General features: G+C 45.5%; 1 protein-coding gene across 2 annotated transcripts; it reads left to right on the top strand.

The window, feature by feature from the left end:
• The first annotated feature begins 1,439 nt into the window (after positions 1-1,439).
• Dnaja3 (DnaJ heat shock protein family (Hsp40) member A3) lies at positions 1,440-26,903 on the top strand. 2 transcript variants are annotated; one of them, XM_057775777.1, is made up of 12 exons: positions 1,440-1,657; positions 4,519-4,649; positions 6,536-6,619; positions 10,211-10,411; positions 11,967-12,119; positions 13,801-13,948; positions 14,359-14,423; positions 17,051-17,179; positions 18,556-18,671; positions 19,451-19,548; positions 25,088-25,204; positions 25,773-26,903. In XM_057775777.1, exons 1-11 carry the CDS (start codon positions 1,447-1,449, stop codon positions 25,189-25,191), a joined length of 1,440 nt encoding a protein of 479 aa, XP_057631760.1. In that variant the 5' UTR covers positions 1,440-1,446; the 3' UTR covers positions 25,192-25,204; positions 25,773-26,903. The 2 variants fall into 2 exon arrangements, with proteins under 2 accessions (XP_057631760.1, XP_057631761.1); XM_057775778.1 differs by lacking the exon at positions 25,088-25,204.

The following is a 26,903-nucleotide window of genomic DNA, read 5'->3' as shown; positions in this document are numbered from 1 at the left end:
TTGTTTTCTGAGATAGGGTCTCCTGTAGCCCAGACTGTCTCAAATTTGCAATATAGCTGAACATGATCTTGAGTTCCTGATCCCCCTACCTCTGTCTCCCAGGTTGATGGTATTACAGGTGTGTGCTACAATGTCAGGCAGCATCTGATGCTCTTGCCACTTGGAACACTCCATCTGTAATTGTTGCACTGTTCATCAAAGTTCAGCTATGGACATTATATGGCTCAGGAAGGGTATTGGTAAAAGAAGATGGTGCTGTTCCGTGAGTGGCTCATGGGCCACGAGGGGCTGAGGCAGGGAGCCGCATAGAGTGAGAGAGCAGCAAGTCCCAGGCAGGGAGCCAGGTGGCGGGTGAGATACAGAGACATGGACAGGTACGCCATGCAGAGTCAGGTTGGATATTTATTTAGTGGGTTATGGAGGAGACTGGAAAGAGGTAAGGGAAAAAGCAGAAGGAGGGAGGGAGGGAGGGAGGGAGGGAGGGAGGGAGGGAGGGAGAGAGAGAGAGAGAGAGAGAGAGAGAGAGAGAGAGAGAGAGAGAGAGAGAGAGAATGGAGAATGGAGGAAAGGGGAGAAGGGAGAAAAAAGGGAAGGAAGTTCAGGCTGGAATCCTAAAATCAGCTTGCCTCAGCAGACAGGGGAGGGAGTGGGCGGGGCCTGTCTCTTAAAGGGACAGAACAGACCATTACAGGAAGTTTAACTTTCTCCCCAATCCTTCCCTCCTCCCCAGCCCTATACCCATTCCCCTTGAGAATCAGATCAAGGACACTGGAGTGCTTATAGCAGTGCTCCTATAGCTGGTAGGAGTAACTTATCAGTGTTACTTCATAAGAAATCTGTTCCTGTGAAGTGAGTTTGCTCCTCTAGAGCGGGTCTGCGCTAACATATTCTAGAACGTGGATAACATATTCTAGTGCGTGATAGATAACAGTTATTTACAATACTCTATGAAATTCTTGCTACAGGTTTGGAGAAGGCTAACGTACTTAAGACGGAGCTGAATGCTTCAAGTTCTGCTGCGACATAATCAGACACAAAAAACCTACAACCGAAAACGGGGGTGGAGACTTTCTGAGAGAACACGCAATAAGATGTAATTTTCAGGGTCAAGGTAAATCACCGGCAAGCAGTGCCGGAATCTGCGATACTGACGCCGCGTGGTCTGCTGGGATTTGTAGTTTCTTCCAGGACAAGGCTCGCTGGAAGATTACAACTGCTATACATCACTCACAAGTAAAATGCAGCATTCAATCGTACATCACAGAAATCCCAATACAGGGGAAACATACAAGATGACATCCTCGGAGCAAAGCATTTATACGCGAGCACAACTCTTCGGAGCCGACGGCGCGTACGCACTGCTCGCGCCCAGCCTGCTGCCGACGCCTCGCCTCCGGAAGACACCACCGGCTTAGCGGCGCGCAGGCGCAGTGTCCCCGGGTCAAGATGGCTGCGCGGTGTTCTCCACGCTGGTTGCTGGTGGCGGTGGGAATCCCCCGGCTGCCGGCTGCAGCGGGGAGAGGGGCCCAGCAACCCCGGGGCGGCGTAGTGGGAACATCACTGGCTCGCAAGCTGAGCATCTCTGCCTCCGGGCTTTCCATGAGCGGTTACGGCCCCCGGGCGCTGCTGACATTGAGACCGGGTGTCCGCCTCACAGGTGAGCGAGGCTTCCAGATCTCGAGTAGCGGCTCCTGGGACTAGAAAGGGCAAGTCGCCTCGCTCTGACGACCGGGGTAGCGAGATGAAGGTATCTTCCCGGTCGGGAGAAAAATTGCAGGGGGCAGAGAGACCAAGGTGCGGGCTACCCAGAAGCCGTCGAGGGGAAAGAGCTGCGTGGAGCCGGAGGTGGTGAAACGCTCCGAAGGCCGTGAACCTTCACCTCTGTCAACATGCGCCTTTCTGCCCAGGCCGCTGCTCCCTTGCCCTATTCCTTCTTATTTTCTTCACTTTCTAGCTTGTGCTAGGCACCTAGAGATCTGGAGAGATGCAGGTGCTTGTTTTCACTAAGGTCAGAAAGTATCATGAATTGACATTTCACAGTTTGCATCCCTAACATCACGTGATGTAAATGGAGAACACATCAGTCTTTTTTAGAATCCTGTAATAATGCAGTCTAAAATTAATTGAACACTTAGTGTGTATGAAGTATGTTTTTCAGAATATTTCATGTAACAGGCATAGTTACCCTTCTTTTTTTTTTTCCTCCCCAAGACAGGATTTCTCTGTAGCTTTGGAGCCCGTCCTGGAACTCGTTCTGTAGACCAGACTGTCCTTGAACTCACAGAGATCCTCCTGCACTACCACCGCCTGGTTTACCCTTCCATTTTATGGAGAAACAGGGTTAGATGTTAAAGAACTTGAAAAAGTTACAGACTAGGAAAGTGGTAGTTTTGTCGTGGCACTTACTTTCCTTATTGTTGGAGAAAATACCAAATCAGTGTGCAATAAGCCTTGAAGTGCTTTGGCCATGATCAGCAGATCAATCTTTCTCTTTAAAAAAATATATCTTAGCCGGGCGATGGTGGCGCACGCCTTTAATCCCAGCACTCGGGAGGCAGAGGCAGGCGGATCTCTGTGAGTTCGAGACCAGCCTGGTCTACAGAGCTAGTTCCAGGACAGGCTCCAAAGCCACAGAGAAACCCTGTCTCGAAAAACCAAAAAAAAAAAAAAAAAAAAATATATATATATATATATATATATATATATATATCTTAAGAATTATTTGAGCCAGGTGGTGGTGGCGCACGCCTTTAATCCCAGCACTCGGGAGGCAGAGGCAGGCGGATCTCTGGGAGTTTGAGGCCAGCCTGGTCTACAAGAGCTAGTTCTGGAACAGGCACCAAAGCTACAGAGAAACCTGTCTCGAAAAACCAAAAAAAAAAAAATAATAATAATAATAATAATAATTTGAGTCTTTATTTTTTAAAGATTTATTTATTTATTATGTATACAACATTCCTTCCATGTATGCTTGCGTGCCAGAAGAGGGCACCAGATCTCATTATAGATGGTTGTGAGCCACCATGTGGTTGCTGGGAATTGAACTCAGGACCTTTAAAGGAAGAGCAGGCAGTGCTTTTAACCTCTGAGCCATCTCGGAATAAGAGCTAGTTTCAGGCAGTTAATGAGCTGCTATTCCTAGGGGCTAGGAATTGAGCTTGTGTCCTCTGCAACAGTGGAATGTGCTCCTAACTGTTAAACCATCTCTAGCCTGTCTGGGAACTCACTCTGTAGACCAGGCTGGCCTCAAACTCACAGAGCTCGGACTGCTTCTGTCTCAGTGCTGGGATTAAAGGTGTGCACCCCCACCGCCCGGCCTCGTATTTCCTAATACTGTGTTTATCACTTCAGTGAGGATGAAGGAAACAAGTATTGAACTCTTAGTTTTGTAGTGGTTCCAGGGACCAAACGTAGAGCCTTGAAGTATTTTTTAAAATTGCGTCTTTGCTTGAGAGAGACATAGAGACATAGACAGATACTAAGTATTACTTCTATATGAAAACAGAACTAAAGGACTTCAGTTTGAGTTTGTTAAGTCAACCCGTAGGCTACAGTGGACATATTTTATCTCAAGGGATTCCATTTGTGGAAGTGGCATCCCTCAGTGTGTCCTGATACCACATCTAAGGTCATCGATTCTGCCCCGGAACTTTAATCTGTGCTCATTTCTCAAGCTTGGATTATGAAATCAGATGATATAAAAATCTTCCAAGCAAAAGAAAACAGTAACTTGCTACTTAACATTGGGCATTCTTGAAACAACATGGAAAATAATCCTGGGTTCACAAAAAGCAAGACATTTACTGGACGTGTCTTGGATAAAGCAACAACAGAAACCAAAGAGTTAACTAAACAAATTCTTCCTAATGTTGTTAGCCATTGGTGGCTTTAGGTTTTCAAAGACATTCACCTTGTATAGCCCCGTGGTTATCTACACAGTTTTATGTAAGTTCTCTGCTGCAGTTGTTGGAGCTGCTTTCACGGCCAAACTTCTGCCACTGATAGACTCATCCTCTAGGTAGTTAGGTAGTGGAAGGACTTGGAGGTTAACCAGCCAGGCTGCTATCAAGTAAAGAGGAGACTGAATATAGGCTCACTAGGAATCCACCACCCAGCTGGCTGTGTTTTTGTTTTTAATTGGAAACAGGGTGTCATGTATTTCAGGCTGTCCTAAAACTTCCTATGTAGCTGTGAATTGAACTTCTGTCATCTGCTTCCTTTTCCCTGATGCTAGGATTATGGGCATGCTCATCATGCACCATTATGCTGAGTTTTTTTCAGTGCTGGGAATCTAGCTCAGGGCCCTATGCATGCTTGGTAAGCAATGTATCTACTGAACTATGTCCCCAAGCTGTGCCCTCATTTGAAGTTCACTGAGTTTGTCCTCTAGTATGCTCAGAAAGGAACAGACCCTATAGCTGAGGCTTGTTTGATCTTCACAGGTATTCCATAGTTGCTCATTTATAATTTCCTCTTGTTGGACAAATTCCCAGACTGACTTTCTCGTTTCATTTCCAGGAGCAAAAAGTTTCCCTTTTGTTTGTACTGCTTCCTTCCACACAAGCGCTTCCTTGGCCGAAGATTATTACCAGATATTAGGAGTGCCCCGAAATGCCAGCCGGAAAGATATCAGGAAAGCCTATCTTGAGGTCTGTATTGGTCTCAGATTGACTGACAAGTTTGTAGAAAGATTGCTGGTGATCTTTATATATATTTGTGTCTATTTTAATTTTTAAAATTGTGGTATGTGTCTGCGTATGGACATGTGCACAAGAATGTAGGTGTTCACAGAGGATACTGGTTGCCAGGTGGTGGTGGCGCACACCTTTAATCCCAGCACTCAGAAAGCAGAGGCAGGTCAATCTCTTGAGTTTGAGGCCAGCCTGGTATACAGAGTTCCAGGACAGCCAAGGCTACACAGAGAAAATCCTGTCTCGAAAAACAAAAAACCAGAGGTATTGGATTCCCTTGGGACTATAATTATAGGCAGCTGTGAACCATCTGCTATGTCTGGGATTTAAATTCAAATTTTCTGGGAAAGAAGTATGTGTTCTTAGCACTGATTGCTGTTCAGTCCATTTCTTCAGCTCAGATTGTTGTTGATCTTGCCTGGTTCCTATTGACTTGGTGCATAGCACACTTGGGCAGGTCATAAGCTGCTGATCCTGTGGAGTTATATGAGGAAAAATGAAGTGTTGGGTGCATTTGGTATACTATATAGTATCGGTTAACGCTGTTTTTTTTTGTTTGTTTGTTAGTTGTTTTGTTTTTTTAGTCAAGTTTTCCCCTGTAGCCCTGATTGTCCTCTGAACTCCCTCTGTAGACTAGGCTGACCTTGAACTTGAACTCAGAGACCCTCCTGTCTCTGCCTTCCAAGTGCTGGGATTAAAGGTATGAGCCATTATTCCCCAGCTAGTCAACTTTTTTTTTAAGATTTAATTTCTGTGCATGTGTATTTGCCTAATGTATGTTTGTGTACTGCATATACGCTTGGTGCCTTCTGAGGTCAAACGAGGGCATCAAATCTCTGGAAACTGGAGTTTTAGACAGTTGTGAGCTGTTATGTGGGTCCTGGGAGCCAAATCCAGTTCTTTGCAAGAGTATTAAATGCTTTTCGTCCCTGAGCCATCTCTCCAGATCTTAGTTAACTATTTTTGGAAAGATTTCTGGTAGATGAGAAATATGTAGATCTTTAAAAGAATGATTTCTTTTCAAGTTTTAAATCTTGTTTTAAGAATAAGTTGCACTTGCCGGGCGGTGGTGGCGCATGCCTTTAATCCCAGCATTTGGGAGGCAGAGGCAGGCGGATCTCTGTGAGTTCAAGACCAGCCTGGTCTACAAGAGCTAGTTCCAGGACAGGCTCCAAAACCACAGAGAAACCCTGTCTCGAAAAACAAAAACAAAACAAAAAACAAGAATAAGTTGCACCGGGACTGGAAAGATGGCTCAGTGGGTAAGAGCATTGACTGCTCTTCTAGAGGTCCTGAGTTCAATTCCTGCAACATGGTGGCTCACAGCCATCTGTAATGAGATCTGGTGCCCTCTTCTGGTGTGCAGGCAGAACACTGCAAAATAAATAAATAATTAAATCTATCTTTTTTAAAAAAAAAAGCCGGGCGGTGGTGGCACACACCTTTAACTCCAGCACTCCGGAGGCAGAGGCAGGTGAATCTCTGTGAGTTCAAGGACAGCCTGGTGTACAAAAGCGAGTTCTAGGCACCAAAGCTACAGAGAGTCATTGTCTCAAAAATTATAAATAAATAAAAATAAAAAAATGTTGCACTGGACAGTGGTGGCACATACCTTTAATCCCAGCTCTCGGAGGCAGAGATAGCGGATTCTCAAGTTCGAGATCAGCCTGGGCCTCAGAGTGGGTTCTAAGATAGCCAGGGCTATCCAGAGAAACCCTGTTTTCAAAACACACAAAAGAATTTTTTGCTCTCTTAAGAGAGACAAATGCTGTAAAGAGTCATAACTGCGGCAAGTATTTGGGTTCTGCTTTATATCTATAGTAATGTACTTTCTTCCCCCTTAGCTTGCCAAGAAATATCACCCGGACTCAAACAAGGATGATCCCAAAGCCAAGGAAAAGTTTACCCAAGTGGCACGAGCATACGAGGTAAGAACTTGCCGTGTCTTCTGGTTCAGTCTGTCCCTGCTGAAGTCTTATGCTATTTCTGCTGAATTAGAATCTCAGTGAAGAAACAAGGCTGGTGAGATGTGTCAGTGGGTATATGGATCTGCTGCTAAATCTGATGACCCGAGTTCAATCTCCAGTACCCATATGGTGGACAGAGAGAAGCATCTTTCACAGATTGTCTCTGATCTCCACCTGAGTGCCATGACATTCAAATACTCACACATGTACACAAAATAAATAGATATAATTTTTTAAAAAAGAAGAGACCAGGAGTGGTGGTAAATCTGTAATTCTAGCAGTGGTGAGACTGAGGCAGGAGAATTTCTGCAAGTTTAAGGGCAGCCAGGGCTACACAGCCCATCTCAATACAAAACCAGGAACAGGGTTTGTCTGTATCAGTGAAGCTCCTTAGGTAATTCATATTGATAGCTGATCTTGAGACATACCAGTTAGACCTAGCCGTTATTTGGTAGCAATTTTAAAAGTAGAATATCATATAAAAATACAGAAAAACATGTCTGTGAAAGAGCCACTGACCAATTACAGAGTTATTGGAGAATGGCCATTTGTTTTACTTAGGGTTTTATTACTCCCTATGACCCTATGAGGCCATTTTCATTCTGGCCACCACACCATTCCTCTTGGACTTGATTGACTCTAGGGGTTTCTGTATATGTCAAGAGTTTCTATGTTCAAGGAACTAGATGTCCACTTATAAAAAGAGTCACAACTCAGAGGTATGAAGGTTTTATCCCCTGCTAATCTGTGCTAGAGCCTTCTACAGAAGTAGAACTAATAGGATATATGTAATCATAAGAGATTTATTAAGTTAGCTCTTTAGATCAGCTGCAGGGGAGCAGAGTGCTGTGGAGATGACTCGTTAGTTAGGAGCATTGGCAGCTCTTCTGGAGGACTCAGGTTCAATCCTAGCACCCACATGGCAACTCACAACCACCTACAACACTCCAAGGTTCGTTTGTTCTTTCTTTCTTTCTTTCTTTCTTTCTTTCTTTCTTTCTTTCTTTCTTTCTTTCTTTCTTTCTTTCTATTATGTTTTTTGGTTTTTCGAGATGGGTTTCTCTGTAGCTTTGGAGCCTGGAACTAGCTCTTGTAGACCAGGCTGGCCTCGAACTCACAGAGATCCATCTGCCTCTCCCTCCCAAGTGCTGGGATTAAAGGTGTGTGCCATCACCACCTGGCTTATAATTTTAGTTTTAAGGGATCCAATGCCCTCTGCTGACTTCTGAGAGCATCAGGCATACAAGTGGTATGTAGACATACATGTAGACAAAGTACCCATACCCATAAAATAAAATATAAATTATTATTATGTTTTTTCAAGACAGGTTTTTTTTTTAATATATATTTTTATTATGTATACAATGTTCTGTCTGTGTGTATGCCTGCAGGCCAGAAGAGGGCACCAGATCTCATTACAGGTGGTTGTGAGCTACCATGTGGTTGCTGGGAATTGAACTCAGGACCTTTGGAAGAGCAGGCAACGCTCTTAACCGCTGAGCCATCTCTCCAGCCCGAAGACAGGGTTTTGTTGTTGTTGGGTTTTTGTTTGTTTTATTCTTTGGGGGCCCACCACCCAGCTCCCAAATAAAATAAATACACCGAGACTTAATCTTACTTATGAAAGCCTGGCGTTAGCCAGTTTCTAGCCAGTTTTTCTAACTTAAATTAACCTGTTTCTCTTCTTTTATATTTTGCCTCTGGGCTATTTACCTTTCTTTATTTCTATATATGTCTTTCTTCCCTTCTTACTCCATGACTGGTTGTGTGGCTGGGTGACCGGCCCCTGATGTCCTCCTCTTCTCTTCTCTACCCCAGCCTGGGTTTTTCTCCTATTTATTCTCTCTGCCTGGTAGCCATGCCTATTTCTTTCTTCTGCCTTGCTATTGGCCATTCAGGTCTTTCTTTTTTTTTTTTTTCTTTTTTTTTTTTTTGGTTTTTCGAGACAGGGTTTCTCTGTGGCTTTGGAGCCTGTCCTGGAACTAGCTCTGTAGACCAGGCTGGCCTCGAACTCAGAGATCCGCCTGCCTCTGCCTCCCGAGTGCTGGGATTAAGTCGTGCGCCACCACCGCCCGGCAAAGATTTATTTGTTTGTTTGTTTGTTTATTTATTTATTATGTATACAGTGTTCCATCTGTCTGTATGCTTGCTGGCCAGAAGAGGGCACCAAATCTCATTACAGATGGCTGTGAGCCACCATGTGGTTGCTGGGAATTGAACTCAGGACCTCTGGAAGAGCAGCCAGTGCTCTTAACCTCTGAGCCATCTCTCCAGCCCCATTCAGGTCTTTATTAATCAGGTGTTTTAGGCAGGCAAAGTAGCATAGCTTCACAGAGTTAAACGACATCGTCATTAACAAATATTCCATAGAATAAACAAATGTAGCATGTCTTAAGCTAATATTCCACAACAGGTTTTCTCTGTGTAACTACCCTGGCTGTCCTGGAACTCACTCTGTAGACAGGCTGACCTTGAACTCAGAGAAATCTGCCTGCCTCTGCTTCCTGAGTGCTGGGATTAAAGACGAGTCTTCATGCCAGGCTCATAAAAATTATTTGTAAAAAAGACCATCTGCTGAGATCTGCTGAGGAGTACCACATTGACAACCTGTAGATTGTAACATCAGAGAGACTGGTGGCTGCTCCATGTAAGAAGCTGGAAGCCTTTGAATGGGAGGCCAGTGATAGCAGCCTGGTCTGGGGCTGCAAGCCTGAATAGCTGTCCTGGAAATAGCTCTTTTTTTTTTTTTTTTTTTTTTTTTGTGGTTTTTCAAGACAGGGTTTCTCTGTAGCTACAGAGCCTGTCCTGGAACTAGCTCTTGTAGACCAGGCTGGCCTCGAACTCATAAAGATCCGCCTGTCTCTGCCTCCCGAGTGCTGGGATTAAAGGCGTGCGCCACCACCACCCGGCCTGGAAATAGCTCTTATAGATCAAGCTGGCCTCGAAGTCACAGAGATCCACCTGCCTCTGCCTCTTGGGTGCCTGGATTAAAGGCGTGCACCACCACTACTCAACTAATTTTTACATTTTTTTATTTTCCTGTTTTTATTGCCCTGAGGACTGAACCCAGGGCTGTATGCATGCTTAACAAATGCTGCACCACTGAGGTCCAATGTGATTTTGTTTTTGTTGAAACAGGGTATCACTGTGCAGCCCAGACTATCTTCAAACTCATCTCCTTGCTTTAACCCTCTGATTGGTGGGATTACAGGCATTCACCACTCACAGTGCCTGGCTTTTGTAGAATGTTTTGCACATAAGACTACTTAGTAAGGGGGCTGGAGAGAGGACTCAGCAGTTAAGAGCAGTGACTGTTCTTCCAGAGGCCCTGATGGTGGCTCACAACCATTTGTTATGAGATCTGGTGCCCTCTTATGGTGTTCAGGCATACATGCAGGCAGAATGTTATAAACATAATAAATAAATAAGTTAAAAATTAAAAAAAAGACACTTAGTAAATGTGATAGACTTACGTGGCGTGAGTTGTTGTCTCTGTCCCTGAGCCTTAGAAAACCCAGAAATGCCTGATTGCTGTGTCATCTTTCACTGTAGGTGTTGTCTGATGAAGCAGAGAGGAAGCGTTATGATACTTACGGCTCTGCTGGCTTTGATCCTGGAGCCAGCAGCTCTGGGCAGAGCCAGTGGAGAGGAGGGCCCTCTGTTGACCCGGAGGAGCTATTCAGGAAGATCTTTGGGGAGTTCTCATCATCTCCTTTTGGAGATTTCCAGACTGTGTTTGATCAGCCTCAGGAAGTAAGTTCTTTCTTTATTTTTAAATTTATTTTTGTGTTTTTGAGAAAGGGTCTCACATCGTAGCCCTGGCTGTCCTAGAACTCACTATGACCAGGTTGACCTTGAACTCACAGAAATCTGCCTGCCTCTGCCTCCCAAGTGCTGGGATTAAAAGATGTGTGCCATCATATACAGTGTGCCTTATTTTAAATGATTAACTTTTAAGCAAAAGTAAGACAGTACTTAGTTTCTGTTTCTCAGAAAGGCAATGGAATGATCCAGAGGCAGCCATTTGGCTGAAGAAATTTAGGAATATTTGGAAAAACCCTGTAGGTAGTAATGAAGGTGTACGTTGTGATGTTATTAACAGTCAGGTGGCATTGAAGGCCCTCAGAACCACGGCAGAGTGATTTTATCTAAAGCAGTGCTCTCCGACTGTGGGGCTGCCTGTCAGATATGGCTCATGATTCATAGCAGTCACGAGGTGGCAGTGAAGTAATTGTATGGTTGGAGTCTCCATGGCATGAGGAAGGTGAGAACACTGCCCTAGAGTATCCCTGTTACCCTGGGAAGCTCGGTCAGCCCAGCAGGAAGAGACTGCTGGCGAAATCTTCCAGAGCTCTGTCCTAATGGGATGCTGTCAGAAGGAAGGAAGAGAAATGTTCCAGGGTCTAAGTCACAGTTATGGACCATTCCAGCTTTTCGTTAGCACTGTTTTAATTCTGTTGCTGTAAGAACATACCTGAGACAGCTCTAAAAGTGGCTGTAGGGTGGCTCAGCTTATGAAGCGCACATGCGGCTCGTGCAGAGGACTCGAGTTTCAGGGAGCCTACTTTCTCTTCTCTTCTCCTTAGGCACCAGGCACACGTGTGGTGCACATACATAGGGGCAAAACAAAATAAAGTCAAGTGGAAAGGTTTCCTTTGGCTTACGACTGTAGAGATTTGAATGAAGGGTCTGTTGGTCCCACTGTTTCAGGGCCTGGGTAAGGCCGTATATAATGGCGGGGAGTGTGGGATCCTGATTGTGAAGGGAAGGAGTGCAGACTGGCACCCAAATCCTCTTTGATGACACATCTCCAGTGAGTAAAATCTCTGACCAGGCCACACCTCTTCAAGGTCCACTGCCTTCCAGACACTGTACTAAGATGGCAGCCAAGCCTTGGGCCCTCGGGAGATATTCTAGATTTAGGCCAAAGCAAACGCCACATGCAGATATTAGTCCTGTCTTCAGCTCTTGGAGAATTAATTTTCACTCAATACATTTTAAAATCCGTATGTGTAAAGCTGGGTCAGCTAAGTGAACAGCACCTATTTTTTTTTTTCAAGATAGGATTTCTCTGTAGCCTTGGAGCCTGTCCTGAAACTCTCCTTGAACTCACAGAGATCTGTCTGCCTCTGCCTCCTGAGTGCTGGGGTTAAATGCGTGTGCCCCACCATCATCCGGCAATAGCACCTATTCTTACTGACCTGGTAGAGCATACATGTGCATGTGTTTGGTAGTTATGGAGTAACTACAGGTACTGGCCAGGGTCCTCCTGTCCTGAATCAGCAGAGTGACAGGCCATACCTTTCAGTACATCATGGAATTGACGTTCAATCAAGCTGCCAAGGGCGTCAACAAGGAGTTCACTGTGGACATCACGGATACCTGTGAGCGCTGTGACGGCAAGGGGAATGAGCCTGGAACCAAAGTGCAGCATTGCCATTACTGCGGCGGCTCCGGCATGGTAAGGAGACTTGGGGCCGCTATCCCCACTCCTCTTGGAAATGTTTCCCTGTTACCTGCCTATGCTGCTCCAACCATTCTTTTCTCTGTTCTAGGAGGTCCTTTATTCAGATTTCTGGGGCTGGGCTTGGGCTAGGTGCTGAGGATGACCTTCCAAGTGCTAGGATTCCTCCCTGTCAGATTAGAGGCAGGACAGGGTCTTCCTCTTTAAGCCAGGCACACTTCTAGCATCAGGCTCTGGAGTGCTGGAATTTATAAGCACATGTCATCATGTCGGGTTATAATTTTTAAAAATCTTTTTTTATTACATTTATTTGTTTATTGTGTGTGCATGTGTGCTATGGCCTATATGTAGCATTCAAACGACAACTTGTGGAAGTCAATTCTCTCCCATCATGTGGGACCCAGTGTTTGAACTCAAGTCGTTAGGCTTGGTAGCAAGCGCTTTTACCTGCTGAGCTGTCTTCTCAGTCCATTTTATATATGTGGGCTTTTTCTGTTGTCATTGTTGTTTTTCAAGACGGGTTTCCCTGTGTATCCCTGGCTGTCCTGCAACTCTCACAGCTCTGCCAGCCTCTCCTTGGAGCACTGGGATTAAAGGTGTATGCCACCACTGCCCGACATTTAATTTTATTTAATGAGACAGGGTCTCAATGTGTAGTTCTGATGATCAGAAACCTGCTGTATAGACCAGACTAGCTTCAAATTCAGAATTTTTCTTCTATACCATGTACAGGCATTCCATATTTAGAGTTCTTGGGATTGTTTCTAATTGGTGACATGTTCTTGGTATACACCAAGCCATGAATTCATATATTGTTTTGTTTGAGATAGGATTTAACTCTAATTTAGGGTGGCTTGGAGCTGAATATAGACCTCAGGCTGACTTTGAACATGAAGCAATCTTCATTTACCAGCCTCGTTAGTGCTATGAGAACAAATGTCAGCCATCATGCTCAGCTAAAGCCTTGAATTCAACCCCCAGATGGTTGTGAGCTACCATGTATACATGGGAGATGGTGAAGAAAAAGCCAATCAGTGATATATATGAGGCTGGAGAGCTGACTCAGCTTAAGAGCATTTGACTGCTCTTCTAGAGGTCCTGAGTTCTATTCCCAGCAGCTACATCTTTAATTAAAAATTTTTTTGACTTTAGAACTGGGTGTGATAGTATATACCTGTACTCCCAGCACTTGGTAGGTGGAGTCAGAAGTTCAAGTTTATCCTCCACTACATAGCAAGTTTGGGTCTAGCTTGGGCTACACACACACAAAAAAAAAAGAGTTCAAATTAGCAGTATGAGCACCTATAGCTGTTTTCTTAGGCAGTGTGTTATGTGCACACAAGAAGTCCATCCTTGGGGCTGGAGAGATGGCTCAGCGGTTAAGAGCACTGAGTGCTCTTCCAGAGGGCCTGGGTTCAGTTCCCAGCACCCACATGGTGGCTCACAGCATGTATGGGATGTATTTTATTCTTATCCACCCTCCTTATTGTGAGTTGGGGGTGGGCAGAGTCTCCTGTAACCCAGGTTGGCCTTGATCCCCTAATCTACTGCCTTTACCCCTGCCCCATATGTTGGGATCATAGAACTGTGTCACTTAACCTGGAGATAAACCCTCAATAAAACACTTTTTAATAAAACAATGCACCTACATATTCAGCATTTTCCTTCTTTTCCTCAGGAAACTATCAATACAGGCCCTTTTGTGATGCGTTCCACATGTCGGAGATGTAGTGGCCGGGGCTCCATCATCACAAATCCTTGTGTGGTCTGCAGAGGAGCAGGACAAGCCAAGCAGAAGAAGCGAGTGACGATTCCTGTGCCTGCAGGTGGGCCACTGCCCGGGAGATGGGCCAGCTCTGTTGTGCCTTGTTGTCTGCATGATTGCAGAGCTAGACCTGAGGGCCTGGGTCCCAGGTTGGAGGAGGAACTAGAACCTGTTACAGTCTTCCTTTATACCAGTCACCCTTACAGTGCGCCCACTCTGCTCCCACCTTGGGATGCTGCAGCTCCTGTTCCGGTTTTCTGTCCTGTCTCTTCTGTCTTCGTGCAGTGAGGACTGGCCTTAACAGGAGACTGACTAGTTATGTGGTGACAGCTGCTAATCCCAGGAGGCTGAGGCAGGAGGAGACCCCATCTCCAAAATAAGACAAGAAACCTGATCAAGAGGGTTTCCTGGGTAGATATCACTGTGCGAGGCCCCTACCACAACTGCTCTTTGGGACTTTTGTTTTCCTAGGAGTTGAAGATGGTCAGACCGTAAGGATGCCTGTGGGAAAACGAGAAATTTTTGTCACATTCAGGGTAGGTGCTTGCCTGTCACTTTCTGCTGGGTCCTTGTTCTGTCAGTGGATACAGCTGAGGTTCCTCACTGTAGTGAGGCAGACAGTTCATGTGCCAAGGTGTCACTATTCCAAATTTAAGAAAGGCTGCTGGGGCGTGGCTCTTATTTTCATGTCTGGATGCAGAGAAACTTCCTCACAACACCAACAAGTTAGAAACATAGCCAGGTGTGGTGGTGGTGCATGCCTTTAATCCCATCCCAGCACAGCATGCAGGAGACAGAGGCAGGCAGATCTCTGAATTAGTTCTAGGAAAGGCTCTAAAGCTACAGAGAAACCCTGTCTCAAAAAAACAAATTAAAAAAAAAAAAAGAATATTATCGATCTTCAGAAGGAAAGAACCACGGGTACTTGAGGGGAGGAAAGCAGATTGTTACAAGCTGTAAAGTACCAAGGACTGTCTAGACAGAGGTGTCAGCTGGGCGACATTGATTCTGTGCTGCTCAGGAAGGAGAAAGACAGTATGGTAGAGGGAAGCCTGTAGGGTTGATAAATGCTAAATTCAAGATAGAAATTAACTGAGAACCATAAAGAAAGTTACAATTTGTAATTTTTCTTTCCCTGCTTTTGCTCAGGCTGGCCTGAAACTCACGATTGTCCTGTCTTAGCCTCTAGAATGTTGGTATCATAGGTGTGTACCCCTTGGTCCAGCATGTTTGTAATGTTTTAATTCTGTAAGCTTGGTTGTAGATGTAGTTTGCCATTTTTCTTTTTCTTTCTTCCTTCCTTCCCTTTTTAAAAAATATATATTTTGGGCTTTTGTGTTGTTTTTTTGTTTTTTGTTTTTGTCTTTTTCTGTATGAGAGATACTACATTATTTGAATCAAGTACTAGGTATAGTGGTACATGCCTGTAATCTTAGCATTTGGGATGTGGAGGCAGCCTGGGCTGTACAATAAAACCCTAACCTTTTTATAAAAAAAATATTTGTTTACTTCTAAATTACATGTATGTGTATGTGTATCAAAGGATACGCACATAGGTGCAGGTGTTTCAAGGGCCAGAGTTGTCAGATTCCCTGAAGCTGGAGTTACAGGTTACCTAACATGGTTGCCGGGAATCAAACTCAGATCCTCTCAAAGAACTATCTTTCCAGGCCCCAAAACCCTGTCTTTAAAAACAAGGTTAAAAATGAAAACTAGAAATAGGACTGAGGAAGTAGGTGCACAAGGTCTGGGGTTCAGTCATCAACACTGTATAAAACTGGCAATGTTGTTACCTGTAATCCCAGTACTTGGGAAGTAGAAACTGGAAGATCAGAAATTCAAAGTTATCCTCGACCTCAGAGAATTGAAGCCAGCCTGGTTTGATGATCATGTCTCAAAAAACATCCCATCCTCCAAATAATAAAAATAAACCCATTGGCAAAGCTGGGTACGGTGATCCTTCCCTGGAGTCTCACCTAGGTTTACATAAGTCCATGAATTTGGAATCTATGTATAGTGAGATCGCCTCTCAAACCAAAGATAGCACAGTATATAAAAACAGCATGAAGAGTGAGTCCTCCAGACTGAGACGTCGAAGATGAGGTAGGTGCTGGGCTATAGTTTAGTGGTGGTGTGCCTGTGTGTGCAAGGCCATGTATTCTGTCTCCAGCACTGCAAAGATAAACAGGTAATTAAGATTCCTCTCCCCTTATTTTCTGAGACAGTTTCTTGCTGAAGATGGAGCTCATTGATTCATCCAGGCTTTCTAGATAGTGAGCTCAGGAGATCTACCTGCACGCGCGCGCACACACACAGAGCAGCAACTGGGCTTACAAATGTCTACTACCATGGCCTAGCTTTTTCTGATTGTGTGGTTGGTTGAGTTTTGTTTTTGTTTGTTTTGTCAAGATGGTTTCTCTGTGAAACTGTCCTGGAACTTACTCTGTAGACCAGGCTGGCCTTGAACTCACAGAGATTCACCTGCTTCTGTTTCCCCCCCCAGTGCTGTGATTAAAGGCGGACGCCACCACCACTCGGCCAATGCTCAGCTTTTACATGAGTGTTATGGATCCTCATACTTGTGTGACTGGCACTTCCCTAGCCCCTGTAAATCATTTTTATCTTTGTAGATGTATTGGTCTGTGTTTAATCATCTTTCTAATTAGGTAAGATTCAGGGGAAAATTAGAATGACAAATTGTATTCTTATTTACTTTTTTTTTTAATTTTTTTAACAATTTATTTAACTTCATTTTATGCGCATTGATGTGAAGGATTGATGTGAAAGAATCAGATCTTGTGGAACTGCATTTTCAGACAGTTGTGAGCTGCCATGTGGGTGCTGGGAATTGAACCCAGGTCCTCTGGAAGAACAGTCAGTGCTCTTAACCGTTGAGCCATCTCTCCAGCCCCTCTTATTTACTTTTATAATTGAAAGGTTGTGATAGAGGCTGAGTGACAGTGCCGTGCTGTGCAGTATGCATGGAGGATGTGTCCCTCCAGAGCCCTGGGGTGGTTCTCCCACTGCTCAGGTATAGGTCTCCCTGTACTATCTTATTTAAGTGCAAAGGGGCCCCAAGCTCAGGTCGGCAGGACACATGGCTGCTGTCCAGCCTCACGCAGCACTTCCACAGTGCTCACACTTGTTTTCTCTTTGGCATTAGGTGCAGAAAAGCCCTGTGTTCCGGAGGGACGGCGCAGACATCCACTCCGACCTCTTTATTTCAATAGCTCAAGCTATTCTCGGGGGTACAGCCAAAGCGCAGGGCTTATATGAGACAATCAATGTGACGGTAAGAGGTCTTTGCACCCTGGCACCTTGTCAGTCTTCCTTCCTCTCTTTTCTTTCTTTCCTTTTTGAGACTGGTGCTTTTTGTGTATGTACCCTAAGCTGATCTTGAATCCAAATGCCTTCCCCTTCCATGTGCTGTGGTTACATGCCCAGTTTTTTCTAAAATGGGAAAAAGCTGAGGTGGTCCCAAACTGAGTGTCCAGCCTGTTACGGAGTCTAAGAGTAGAAGAGCCGGTTGTGGTGGCGCACACCGGTAGGATTTGCTGAAGGAGGTAGAGGCAGGAGGATCACGAGTTCGAGGCCAGCCTGGTTTACACATTTTTGGGCTGGAGAGATGGCTCAGTGATTAAGAGCATTGCCTGCTCTTCCAAAGGTCCTGAGTTCAATTCCCGGCAACCACATGGTGGCTCACAACCAACTGTAAAGAGGTCTGGTGCCCTCTTCTGGCCTGCAGACATGCACACTGACAGAATATTGTATACATAATAAATAAATATTAAAAAAAAAAAAAAAAGAGTAGAAGAGACATTGGAGCCTGAGACACTAACAGCTTTAGGCTGTTCCTTGAGTAGTAATTACCACTCTAGGCCTTTCTGTTTACTGTTGGCAACGGTTCTTTGTCTCTGTCTCCTCTTCCGCTGGCCAGGTCCTAGGAATTGAGGGCGTGTTGCTACACCGCAGCAGGTGCTCTTTGTAGGTGTCTTACTCTCTTGAGCACCTCTAGGGTTTTTTTTTGTTTTTGTTTTTTTTTGGTTGTTGTTTTGTTTGTTAAATATTTACTTATTTTTTATGTGCATTGATGTTTTGCCTGCATGTATGTCTGTGTGAAGATGCCAGATCCCCTGGGACTGGAGTTGCAGACAGTTGTGAACTACCATGTGGGTGCTGGGAATTGAACCTGGGTCCTCTGGAAGAGCAGCCAGTGCTCTTAACCACTGAGCCGTATCTCCAGCTTCCAGACCACCTCTAGTTTTAATTGCAGCTGTAGTGGCCAGCTTCCTGTTCCCACCCTAATACCATTATACATACATATATATATATATCAGGGCTTCTTCAGACTCTGGGTACAGAGACTTTGGGCATGCCTTAGGCCATGCATGTGGTCACTGTGGGCTCTCCACCAGGCTCCTTGATGTGCAGCCCCCGAGAGTAAGGGAGCAAGCTCAGTCTCATACTTGCTTTCAGCTGTTTGCTCCCAAGTCTTTTTGCTTCACTCCTCACATCTGTTTTGTGGACTCAGCTGTCCACAAATGTGGCTAGATTGTTCTGACCACCTGGTGCAAATCCTTCTTTGAAGATGCTTTTCTCTGTATAGTGAAATGCTTTATTTTTGGATAGTGGGGACCAGGGAACATCAGTGCATTCCTTTTTCAATAGATCCCTGCTGGGATTCAGACAGACCAGAAGATTCGCTTGTCTGGGAAAGGCATCCCCCGGATTAATAGCTATGGCTATGGAGACCACTACATTCACATCAAGATCAGAGTTCCAAAGTAAGTGTCCACTAAGACTGTGGCCAAGATGGCCAGACTCCGCACACACAGATACAGTGAGCAGGTACCCTTCTAGCCTTTTACCTGCCAGTTCCAGCACACAGCAGTTTTGCTGCCCTTTGAGCTCTTGTCTTGCACAGGTTTTTTTCTTCCTTAAAGTCAGTTTTGTCCAGCCTGTATTTCCCATCTGAACAGTGGATCTAGCAGGTTGGCTTCATTGTGTTGTGGAAGTGTCAACTACACAGGTGCTAAACTTCTGATGTGTGCTGGACAGAATGCTGTGGCACTCAGCATGTGCTGTGCTCTGCTCCTCCACTTGGGAAGCCAGTTCCAGCTGTTGTACTTTTGTGAGGTTATTTTCTTCTCTTTTCTTCCTTTTTTTGGTGGAGAGGGGGAAGGCATTGAGACAGGATTTCTCTATAGCTTTGGTGCCTGTCCTGGAACTCGTTTTGTAGACCAGGCTGGCCTCGAACTCACGCCTCTGCCTCTTGAGTGCTGGGATTAAAAGTGTGTGCCACCACTGCCTGGCATGAGATTACTTTCTTACCTGCTGCCCATAGACACACATACAGCACGCACACCCCATCCTCACCCCTGTAAGTGGCTAGCATAACAGTGCTGACAGCTGAAACAACTCAAAGTTGTAGAGAGATGTGGCCCTCAGTCCCGCACCACTAGCTTGGTGTGTACCCCGCCTGAGCAAGAAACTTAGCTGCATTGTGTCCTTTCCAGAGCTGTGTGGCGTAAGTGCTTGGCCTCTAACTGTTCTTGGTCCACAGGAGGCTAACCAGTAGGCAGCAGAACCTGATCCTGAGCTATGCCGAGGATGAGACTGATGTGGAGGGGACAGTAAATGGGGTCACTCAGACAAGTACTGGTAAGGATCCTGGGAATAATGTGGTGACATAAGGGACCTCCGAATCTCTGAAGGGTTGACAGACAATTCACAACACATTTGATTTCTACTTGACTTCCCATAGGCCCCCAAAAGTATCATTGGAAGAGGTGACCCGTGGGAGTGAGACCGTACCCCATTGAGCTTCTGTCTTTCACTGCATGCGTGTGCTTAGAAACCACAGGACTGCCTCCTGCCTACAGCTCTATCTCAGAGCTGCTGTTCTGAGTTCTAGCCTTGGTTCTGCCATCTGCCTTGTGACTTTGGGCACTTCCCTCCAAGAGTTCTTTGTAACAGCTAAGAGGGAAATCAATTGGACAGATCTGTGCCTTCCTGACCTCAAATGCTTTACCAGGATTCCAAAGTAAACCATGTAAAAAGCTATCAAGGACACGGGATAGCTTTGATCTCCTGAGTCAGTGAACATGTCACCCAAGGTCAGATGTCATGCTCTGAGAACACGAGTGGCTCATGTCTGGGCTGAGCTTTGCTGTCCCCCGTAGCTGTATTTCAGCCGAGGCCTCTGTTGATCAGGCAGGTTGGGACAGGCTGTGCCCAGGCTGCACATGTTTCTACCTCATTGCATCATTTTGTTTTGTGGGAACCTGGATGGAGTTCTCCGGTCTGGAATGGCTTTAGATTTGTGTGTTCAGAGCTGGGCAGTTTTTGCAGCGGAGTACAGGGAAGAAGAGTTCTCTGAAAGAAGAGATGATAGTGGACGTGGAAATCCCAGCAGACTGTGTTTGTAGCTTAACCAAACACCAAGTGCTTTAATGTAAGGTTATAACCCCCGTGCAGTACTGCACTGCATGTTAGCACCACTTCTAGGCCACTTCACCAAGTCAGTTTTTCCTAGACTCAACCTCTTATTTCAGACAGTTAGCAAAATTATAGGGTTTGTTTGTTTGCTTTTGATTTGGACTTTTGTTCAGCTGATTGTTTTATTTGGGTTTTGTCTATAAGACAGCCTTGCTCTCTGTGTTGCCGAGACTGGTCTGGAATTCAAGACCCTTCTGCCTGAGTTATGGGGAAACTGGAATTTTACTAGAAATGTTTTGCGTTCCCTAGCCTCCCTCCTGTGTTACTTTCCTGCTGGAAGCATCACTGGGAGCACTGAGTGGTTCTCTTTAACCTTGAACAGACAGACTTCCTTGGAGCAGTCAATTTCCTGCTTACACTCAAGTATAGTGTGTCCTAGACTTACTTAAAGCAGGTTTAGATCCAGTTGTGTGACACAAATTTAGAATCCTGGTTCTCAGGGAGGGAGGCTAAGGCAGAAGAATTGGGAGTTCGAGACCACCCTGCCTCAAAAGAAGTAGCAACAGCAGCCTTGGAAGCCAAGGGCTCATATTCACAGCCTGGTACCTAGGGTACATCCTACCTCCTCCTCCCCAAGCTAGCCCTCAGAAAGCAGACTCTTGAGAGGAAATGCTACCTTCATAGAGCTGCTTACTTTTGTTTAGCCCTCAGAACTGGTCACCAACATATGATTTAGAATTTCAAAGTGTTTGTGCTGGGGAGAGTTGGAGGGGAGGGAGGGGGTGAATATGATCAAGATACATTGTTTTCATGCATGAAATAATAAATTAAGCCTGGTAGTAGTGATGCCCACCTTTAATCCCAGCACTCGGGAGGCAGAGGCAGGAGGATCTGTGATTTTGAGGCCAGCCTGGTCTACAGAGTGAGTTCTAGGACAGCAAGGGCTACATGAAGGAACCGTGTTTTGGCGGGGGGGAAGAAGAGGAACAGAATTGGGGGAGAAGGGGGTGACAGTGAGACATTTTTTTGCCCCACTCAGAGGCTAGGTTTAGTGGTCAGATGGTTCATGGTCCTGCTTTGTTGCGGTTAACTGTGAAGCCTTTGACAGACTACCTTTTTAAGTTGAGAGGAAAAGTAGCACTATTATCTGAGCATTCAGAGATAAGCAGTAGAGTTAAGAGTTCAAGATCATCCTCCACCATGTAATGAGTTCTAGGCAGGCCTGGGCTACATGAGACTTGTCTCAAAAAACCAAAAACATATAGGGCTTCTAAGCAGTTTGGTGAGGCCAAGTGGCAAAGCCAGTAGTGTGGTGCCTGGCATGTATTAGAAGTGCCATAAGAGGTCATTTAGTTGACACACTAATTGGGCCATGCTTTACCAAAGACATGAAATGGAAAACTCGTGCACGTTTTGTCTTAGGAGACTCCGGAGGGATGGGAAGCCCATGGTTTATAGAACTGTTGTGTTAAGAGTCATTTATGTTACTTACACCTTTCTGTATTAGAAAAGGGAATGCTCAGAATTGAAGCAGGGCATACCTGGTCTCTGGACCTCAAGTCAGAAAGTGCAGTGTGCTGTGCAGGGCCTAGATTCTGTGCAAAGGCCTAGAGCTCAGATATGTTCCTACTAGTTTTGTTGATTACCCAGATTTTTTTGTTTGTTTTTGTTTTTTTTGACATAATTTCTCCGTGTAATAACCCTGGCTGTCCTGGAACTCGCTGTGTAGATCAGGCTGGCCTCAAATTGAGAGACATCCACCTGCCTCCTCCTCCTGAGTGCTAGAATTAAAGGCATGTGCCACATCCACCCAGCTACCCAGATTTCAACCATTTTTTTAAAGATTAATTTTTTGCGTGTTTTAAAAAATTTATTAGGAATACAGTGTTTTGCCTCCTCTGTGCATGCCTGCAGGCCAGAAGACGGCACCAGTTCTCATTATAGACGGTTATGAGCCACCATGTAGTTGCTGGGAATTGAACTCAAGACATCTGGAAGAGCAACCAGTGCTCTTAACCTCTGAGCCATCTCTCCAGCCCCTTACATGTATTTTTTGTTTGGTTGGTTTGTCTTTTGAGACAGGGTTTCTCTGTGTAACAGTCCTGGCTGTCCTGGAACTCGCTCTGTAGACCAGGCTGGTCTCAAACTCCACCTGTCTCAGCCTCCCAAGTGCTGGGATTAAAGGCGTATGCCACCTCTGCCCGGCCCTTATGTGTATTTTTTTTTTAAATGTGTTTTACTTGCATGTATGGCTTGTGCTTGCCTGGTGCCCATGGAGACCATAAAAAGTCACTGAATTCCGGAAAACTGGAATTAGAAATGGTTGTAAGCCTCCTAGTGGGTGTTGGGAACCAAATTAAGGTTCTCTGCAAAAGCAGCCATCTCTGCTGAGCCATCTCTCCAGCTCCTGATTGTCCAGATCTTGTTTAGTGTTTGCTCAGAACACCGTTCCTTTTCAAAGGGCACGACTCGGGTTCATCAGCGTGAGCTGTGGTCCTGCTGTTTATGTTGTGTGAACAAATGTCTACTCATCCCAGATAGGGAACCAGCGACAGGCTAAAGCATTTATGCCCATGTCTAGGTTGGGGGGCCCATGAATTTTTTTTTTTTTTTTTTTTTTTTTTTTTGGTTTTTTGAGACAGGGTTTCTCTGTGGTTTTGGAGTCTGTCCTGGAACTAGCTCTTGTAGACCAGGCTGGTCTCGAACTCACAGAGATCCGCCTGTCTCTGCCTCCCGAGTGCTGGGATTAAAGGCGTGCGCCACCACCGCCAGGCTGGACCCATGAATTTTTAAGGTTTACTTGCAGACATGAGTGAGGAGCTGCTTACAGGAATGTTGGTAACCCCCCAAATAATCGCACTGCAGAAAAGTCCTACACATGGATGGCGACCTAATGGAAGCAGCATTGTGGAGTTCCCCTTTCAGTTAACCTTCCCAAGAACACATACTGTGGAGTAGAATTACATGCAGTCAGCAGGAGGTACGTGAGGGAGTGAGGAGGGTCTCATGACCCTCTCCCTAATCCATCTTTCAAGATTATTAAAAGGCCCTATTTTGAGAGTATCTTGCAGGCGGTCCTAGCTACTATGATGACAGTGGCTGTTGTGTTATAGAACAGTGTTCCACAAAACTACAGACCCCACCCTACCCTTGTTCCCAGATTTGTGCCTCTGAGCTTTGGATACCTCCCTCTAAAGAGCCTCAGTTGACTCAAACCTGCTAACTGTTGGAAACTGGGGCTATTTTATTTTTACTTTTATAAATAAGGCCTTACTTTATAGCCTTGGCTAGACTCAAACCCAAATAAATTTGCTTGTCTTTACCTCTTAAATGCTGGGATTAAAAGTATACACAACTGGGGCTGGAGAGATGGCTCAGAGGTTAAGAGCACTGGCTGCTCTTCCAGGGGTCCTGAGTTCAATTCCCAGCACCCACATGTTAGCTCACAACCATCTATAGTGACATCTGATGATCTCTTCTGGTGTATAGGCATACATGCAGGCAGAACACTGTATACATAACAAATAAATCTTTAAAAAATGTATAATACAACCACACCAGGTTCTTTTAATTGGTTGTACACTATACAGGCAACATGTATCAGCAACATTAAAAACATGTGCTGTAAGACTTTTGAGATGGCTCAGCAGGTAAGCCTGCTTGCTACCTGCCCTGACAACCTGAGTTTGATCCCTGGAGCCCACTTGGTGGAAGGACAGAACTGACCCTTACAAGTTGTCCTCTGACCGCCGTACATACTCTGTTGCATGCAGCTGTATTTGCACCCCCACACAAATACATATACACACACAATTTTAATAAATGTGGAAATTATCAGGCATGGTTGCTCACACTTATACTTAGGAGTAGTGGAGCAGAAGGCCTAATAGTTCAGAGTCAGTCTGGGCTACAAAATGAGTCGAAGGCCAGCTTGGGCTATGACACCTTGTCACACATGAAGAATAGTCAAAACACACAAAATGATGTTATAGGTGTATAGCTTAACTCATAGCCAAGGTTTGCCTCCATCTTTCAAGGTTGGCAAGTTTCTTGTGCAGAGTTAGGTAACCTCGGTCTTTGCCCTAAAGACCATCCAGCCAGCTGTGCATTATCTGCAGCAGTGGGGGTTAGATGTCAGAGTAATATACACCTCACTGGCATTGTGAGAGACAAGGCAGGGTACAGCAGAGGATTCTGTGTAAGAGTCGCTCCCTCGTTGGTTATCTTGGGCATGTCAGTATGTACAACATAGACAGTGTGTAATGTACAGTGGGTTCAGAAATTGGATTTTTTTTTTTTTTAGCTTCATTGATTATTTTGTAGCCAGTAGGTTGGTGGTTAAGAGTCTGGGCTAGGTTTGAGCTTAGTTCTACTTGCTGCTGGCTGGCTCTGGGACTCTAGGTGGACCTGACAACATTGTTTCTGTGTACACATCAAGGTGATGAGCTACTGTGTATAAGCTGTGTGGCTTGGCTCCAGTTTGCCTTTGTTGTTATTGTTCAGGTTGCAGACAGCCTCTCCCTCCCTTTTTTCTTGTTTCCCTCCTATGGTTTTGACTCCAGGAAGAGCTGTGATGTCCTGAGACTTCTGAGTGTCCATTTGCTCAGGCTAACACCCGAGGTCCCCCTGCCAGCCTGAGAGTGGCCCTTGGCTGCTACTTGATGCCAGCCCCAGAGCAGCTAGACATGGGTAGGCGGGGCAGGCATTTGCTGTAAGGAGGTGTGTGGTCTTGACCTTGGTTCTTTCTGCTGTTTGTGCCCAGGTGGCAGAACCATGGATAGCTCCGCAGGAAGCAAGGATAGGCGAGAGGCTGGGGAGGACAATGAGGGATTCCTTTCCAAACTTAAGAAAATGTTTACTTCCTGATACCCCTGCTGAGGTAGGAAAACCTGTGAGCGTTCTTCCTTGTTTTCCTCTGTGAACTAATCTCTCTTCTGGTCACTTTAATCAACATCAAACCCCACCCTACCCTACCCCGGAAGTCAGAAGCAGTGCCATTCAAAGGTGTAGCAAATATGGTGTCCTCTAAGTCCTTGGAGCAGATCAGGATAAAGCAGGCTGCAGTGGTCAACATCTTCATTCAGATTCAATTTAGATTCCCTCCTCGATGGGTTGAATTTCCCAGGGGCTCTGTCCCTCCATGGTAGGACCAGCTTGCCCACAGTCCAGAAGGCAAATTGTGGCGGAGCCAAGCCTAGAACTCAGATCTCCTCCACTTCCGACCTGCTTTTTAGCACCCTGTTGTATCCAGGCAGCGTGGTACTGTGCAAGTCCGGGGCTGCTGGGTCGTGCTTATGTTCTGTGCCTGGAGACAGTTTGTGCTCACCCCAGGTCCTGGGGCTCTTGATCCTGCAAACACAGCCATTCTCCAGGGATTAACAGAGCCTCTCCCACACGGATGAGTTCTTCTGAGGTGTGGAGTATAACTGTTTGTCTCCTTGGCTCAGGAAAACGGTCAACAGGAAGCTAGGCCAGGAGCAGCAGCCCCTCTCCACGGCCAGGGCATCCGACACAGGAGGACCCCAGAACAGCAGCTCGGGGGATCCCTGCTTACAGAGCCCTCTGAACCACCTAGTAACAGCAAACTACGTGATGACACCTTCTGCATAAAGGTCATGGTGATGTGTGGCCTTTGGGCTGGTGGGAAATATCCTCTCCACTGGTAGGTGGCTTGCTTCTGGCCCAGACAGGGTAAAACACTTGGACTCTTCTTGCAGCAGTAAAAACATGGAATCGCATGTAGTAGAGAGCTTTAAAAAATTAAAGGCCGTGCTTACAGCTTAAAATGAAGCCTTAAGCTGCACAGCGTTGTGAAGTGATTAATTTCCCTTTCAACAAAGCTCATGGAGGTTCTGAAATACATCTTTCCCTACAGGCCGTCCTCTCTAGGACCTAGGGGCAGCATACCCCGGCCAGTGCCATCCTCCCTGACAGGGTCTGTTGAGGTGCCTCTCACTCCCCTTGGAATTTGTTTGCTTTTGTTTTATTGAAGGTACCAAGCCGCTGGAGAGTGGGTGCTAGGGCCTTGGAGGCACTCTTGGGCAACTCAGTCACTCTGTCCACTTCACCTCAGAAGCAGCTTGCCTGACAACTGATTAGATTGTTCTAGTCAGGTGTGGAAGATGTGTCCTACCCTGTTGGACCAAAGCTACTGGTCATGTGGGACAGCCGCCAGCCTCTGGACCCAGCGCTTTGCCAACCAGGGCTTGGTTCCCCCCCTTCCATTGCTGACATTTGATTTCCAAAGTATATTTAAATTACCCAATGACAAGAATCATTGTCTTTTCCTGTGTCAATGTCAGGAGGAAAAGGGCAGTGTCCTGGGTGAAGACTGCACCGTGCACAGAGCAGTCTCATTTTCAGCCTCTGCTGAAAGCATGTTACGGTTTCCGTGTGTTCCAAGGTCCTGGAGCTAGTGAAAGACACACTAATGAAGAACTCTTGCTCTGTAGTTTCTTTCTTTTCCTTTATAATTTACATAAGTAAAGCATTTCTCAGTGTCTGATTTAAGAATGTAAAGTGATTTCTGTATCAGTGTAAATAAGATGATCTACTACAAAACATATTTAAAACCAAAA

The sequence above is a fragment of the Chionomys nivalis genome, chromosome 7 (assembly GCF_950005125.1).
Source record: "Chionomys nivalis chromosome 7, mChiNiv1.1, whole genome shotgun sequence".
Taxonomy (NCBI): Eukaryota; Metazoa; Chordata; class Mammalia; order Rodentia; family Cricetidae; genus Chionomys; species Chionomys nivalis.
The sequence above is the reverse complement of the archived record's forward strand: the minus strand, read 5'-3'. Positions and strand labels throughout refer to the sequence as shown.

Excerpts from the sequence above, each read along its gene's own strand:
- Dnaja3 (XM_057775777.1), top strand. The coding sequence starts at position 1,447 with ATGGCTGCGCGGTGTTCTCCACGCTGGTTGCTGGTGGCGGTGGGAATC. Across the intron at positions 10,412-11,966 it reads TGTTTGATCAGCCTCAGGAA|TACATCATGGAATTGACGTT; the intron begins GTAAGTTCTTTC and ends CATACCTTTCAG. Across the intron at positions 13,949-14,358 it reads GACGATTCCTGTGCCTGCAG|GAGTTGAAGATGGTCAGACC; the intron begins GTGGGCCACTGC and ends TTGTTTTCCTAG.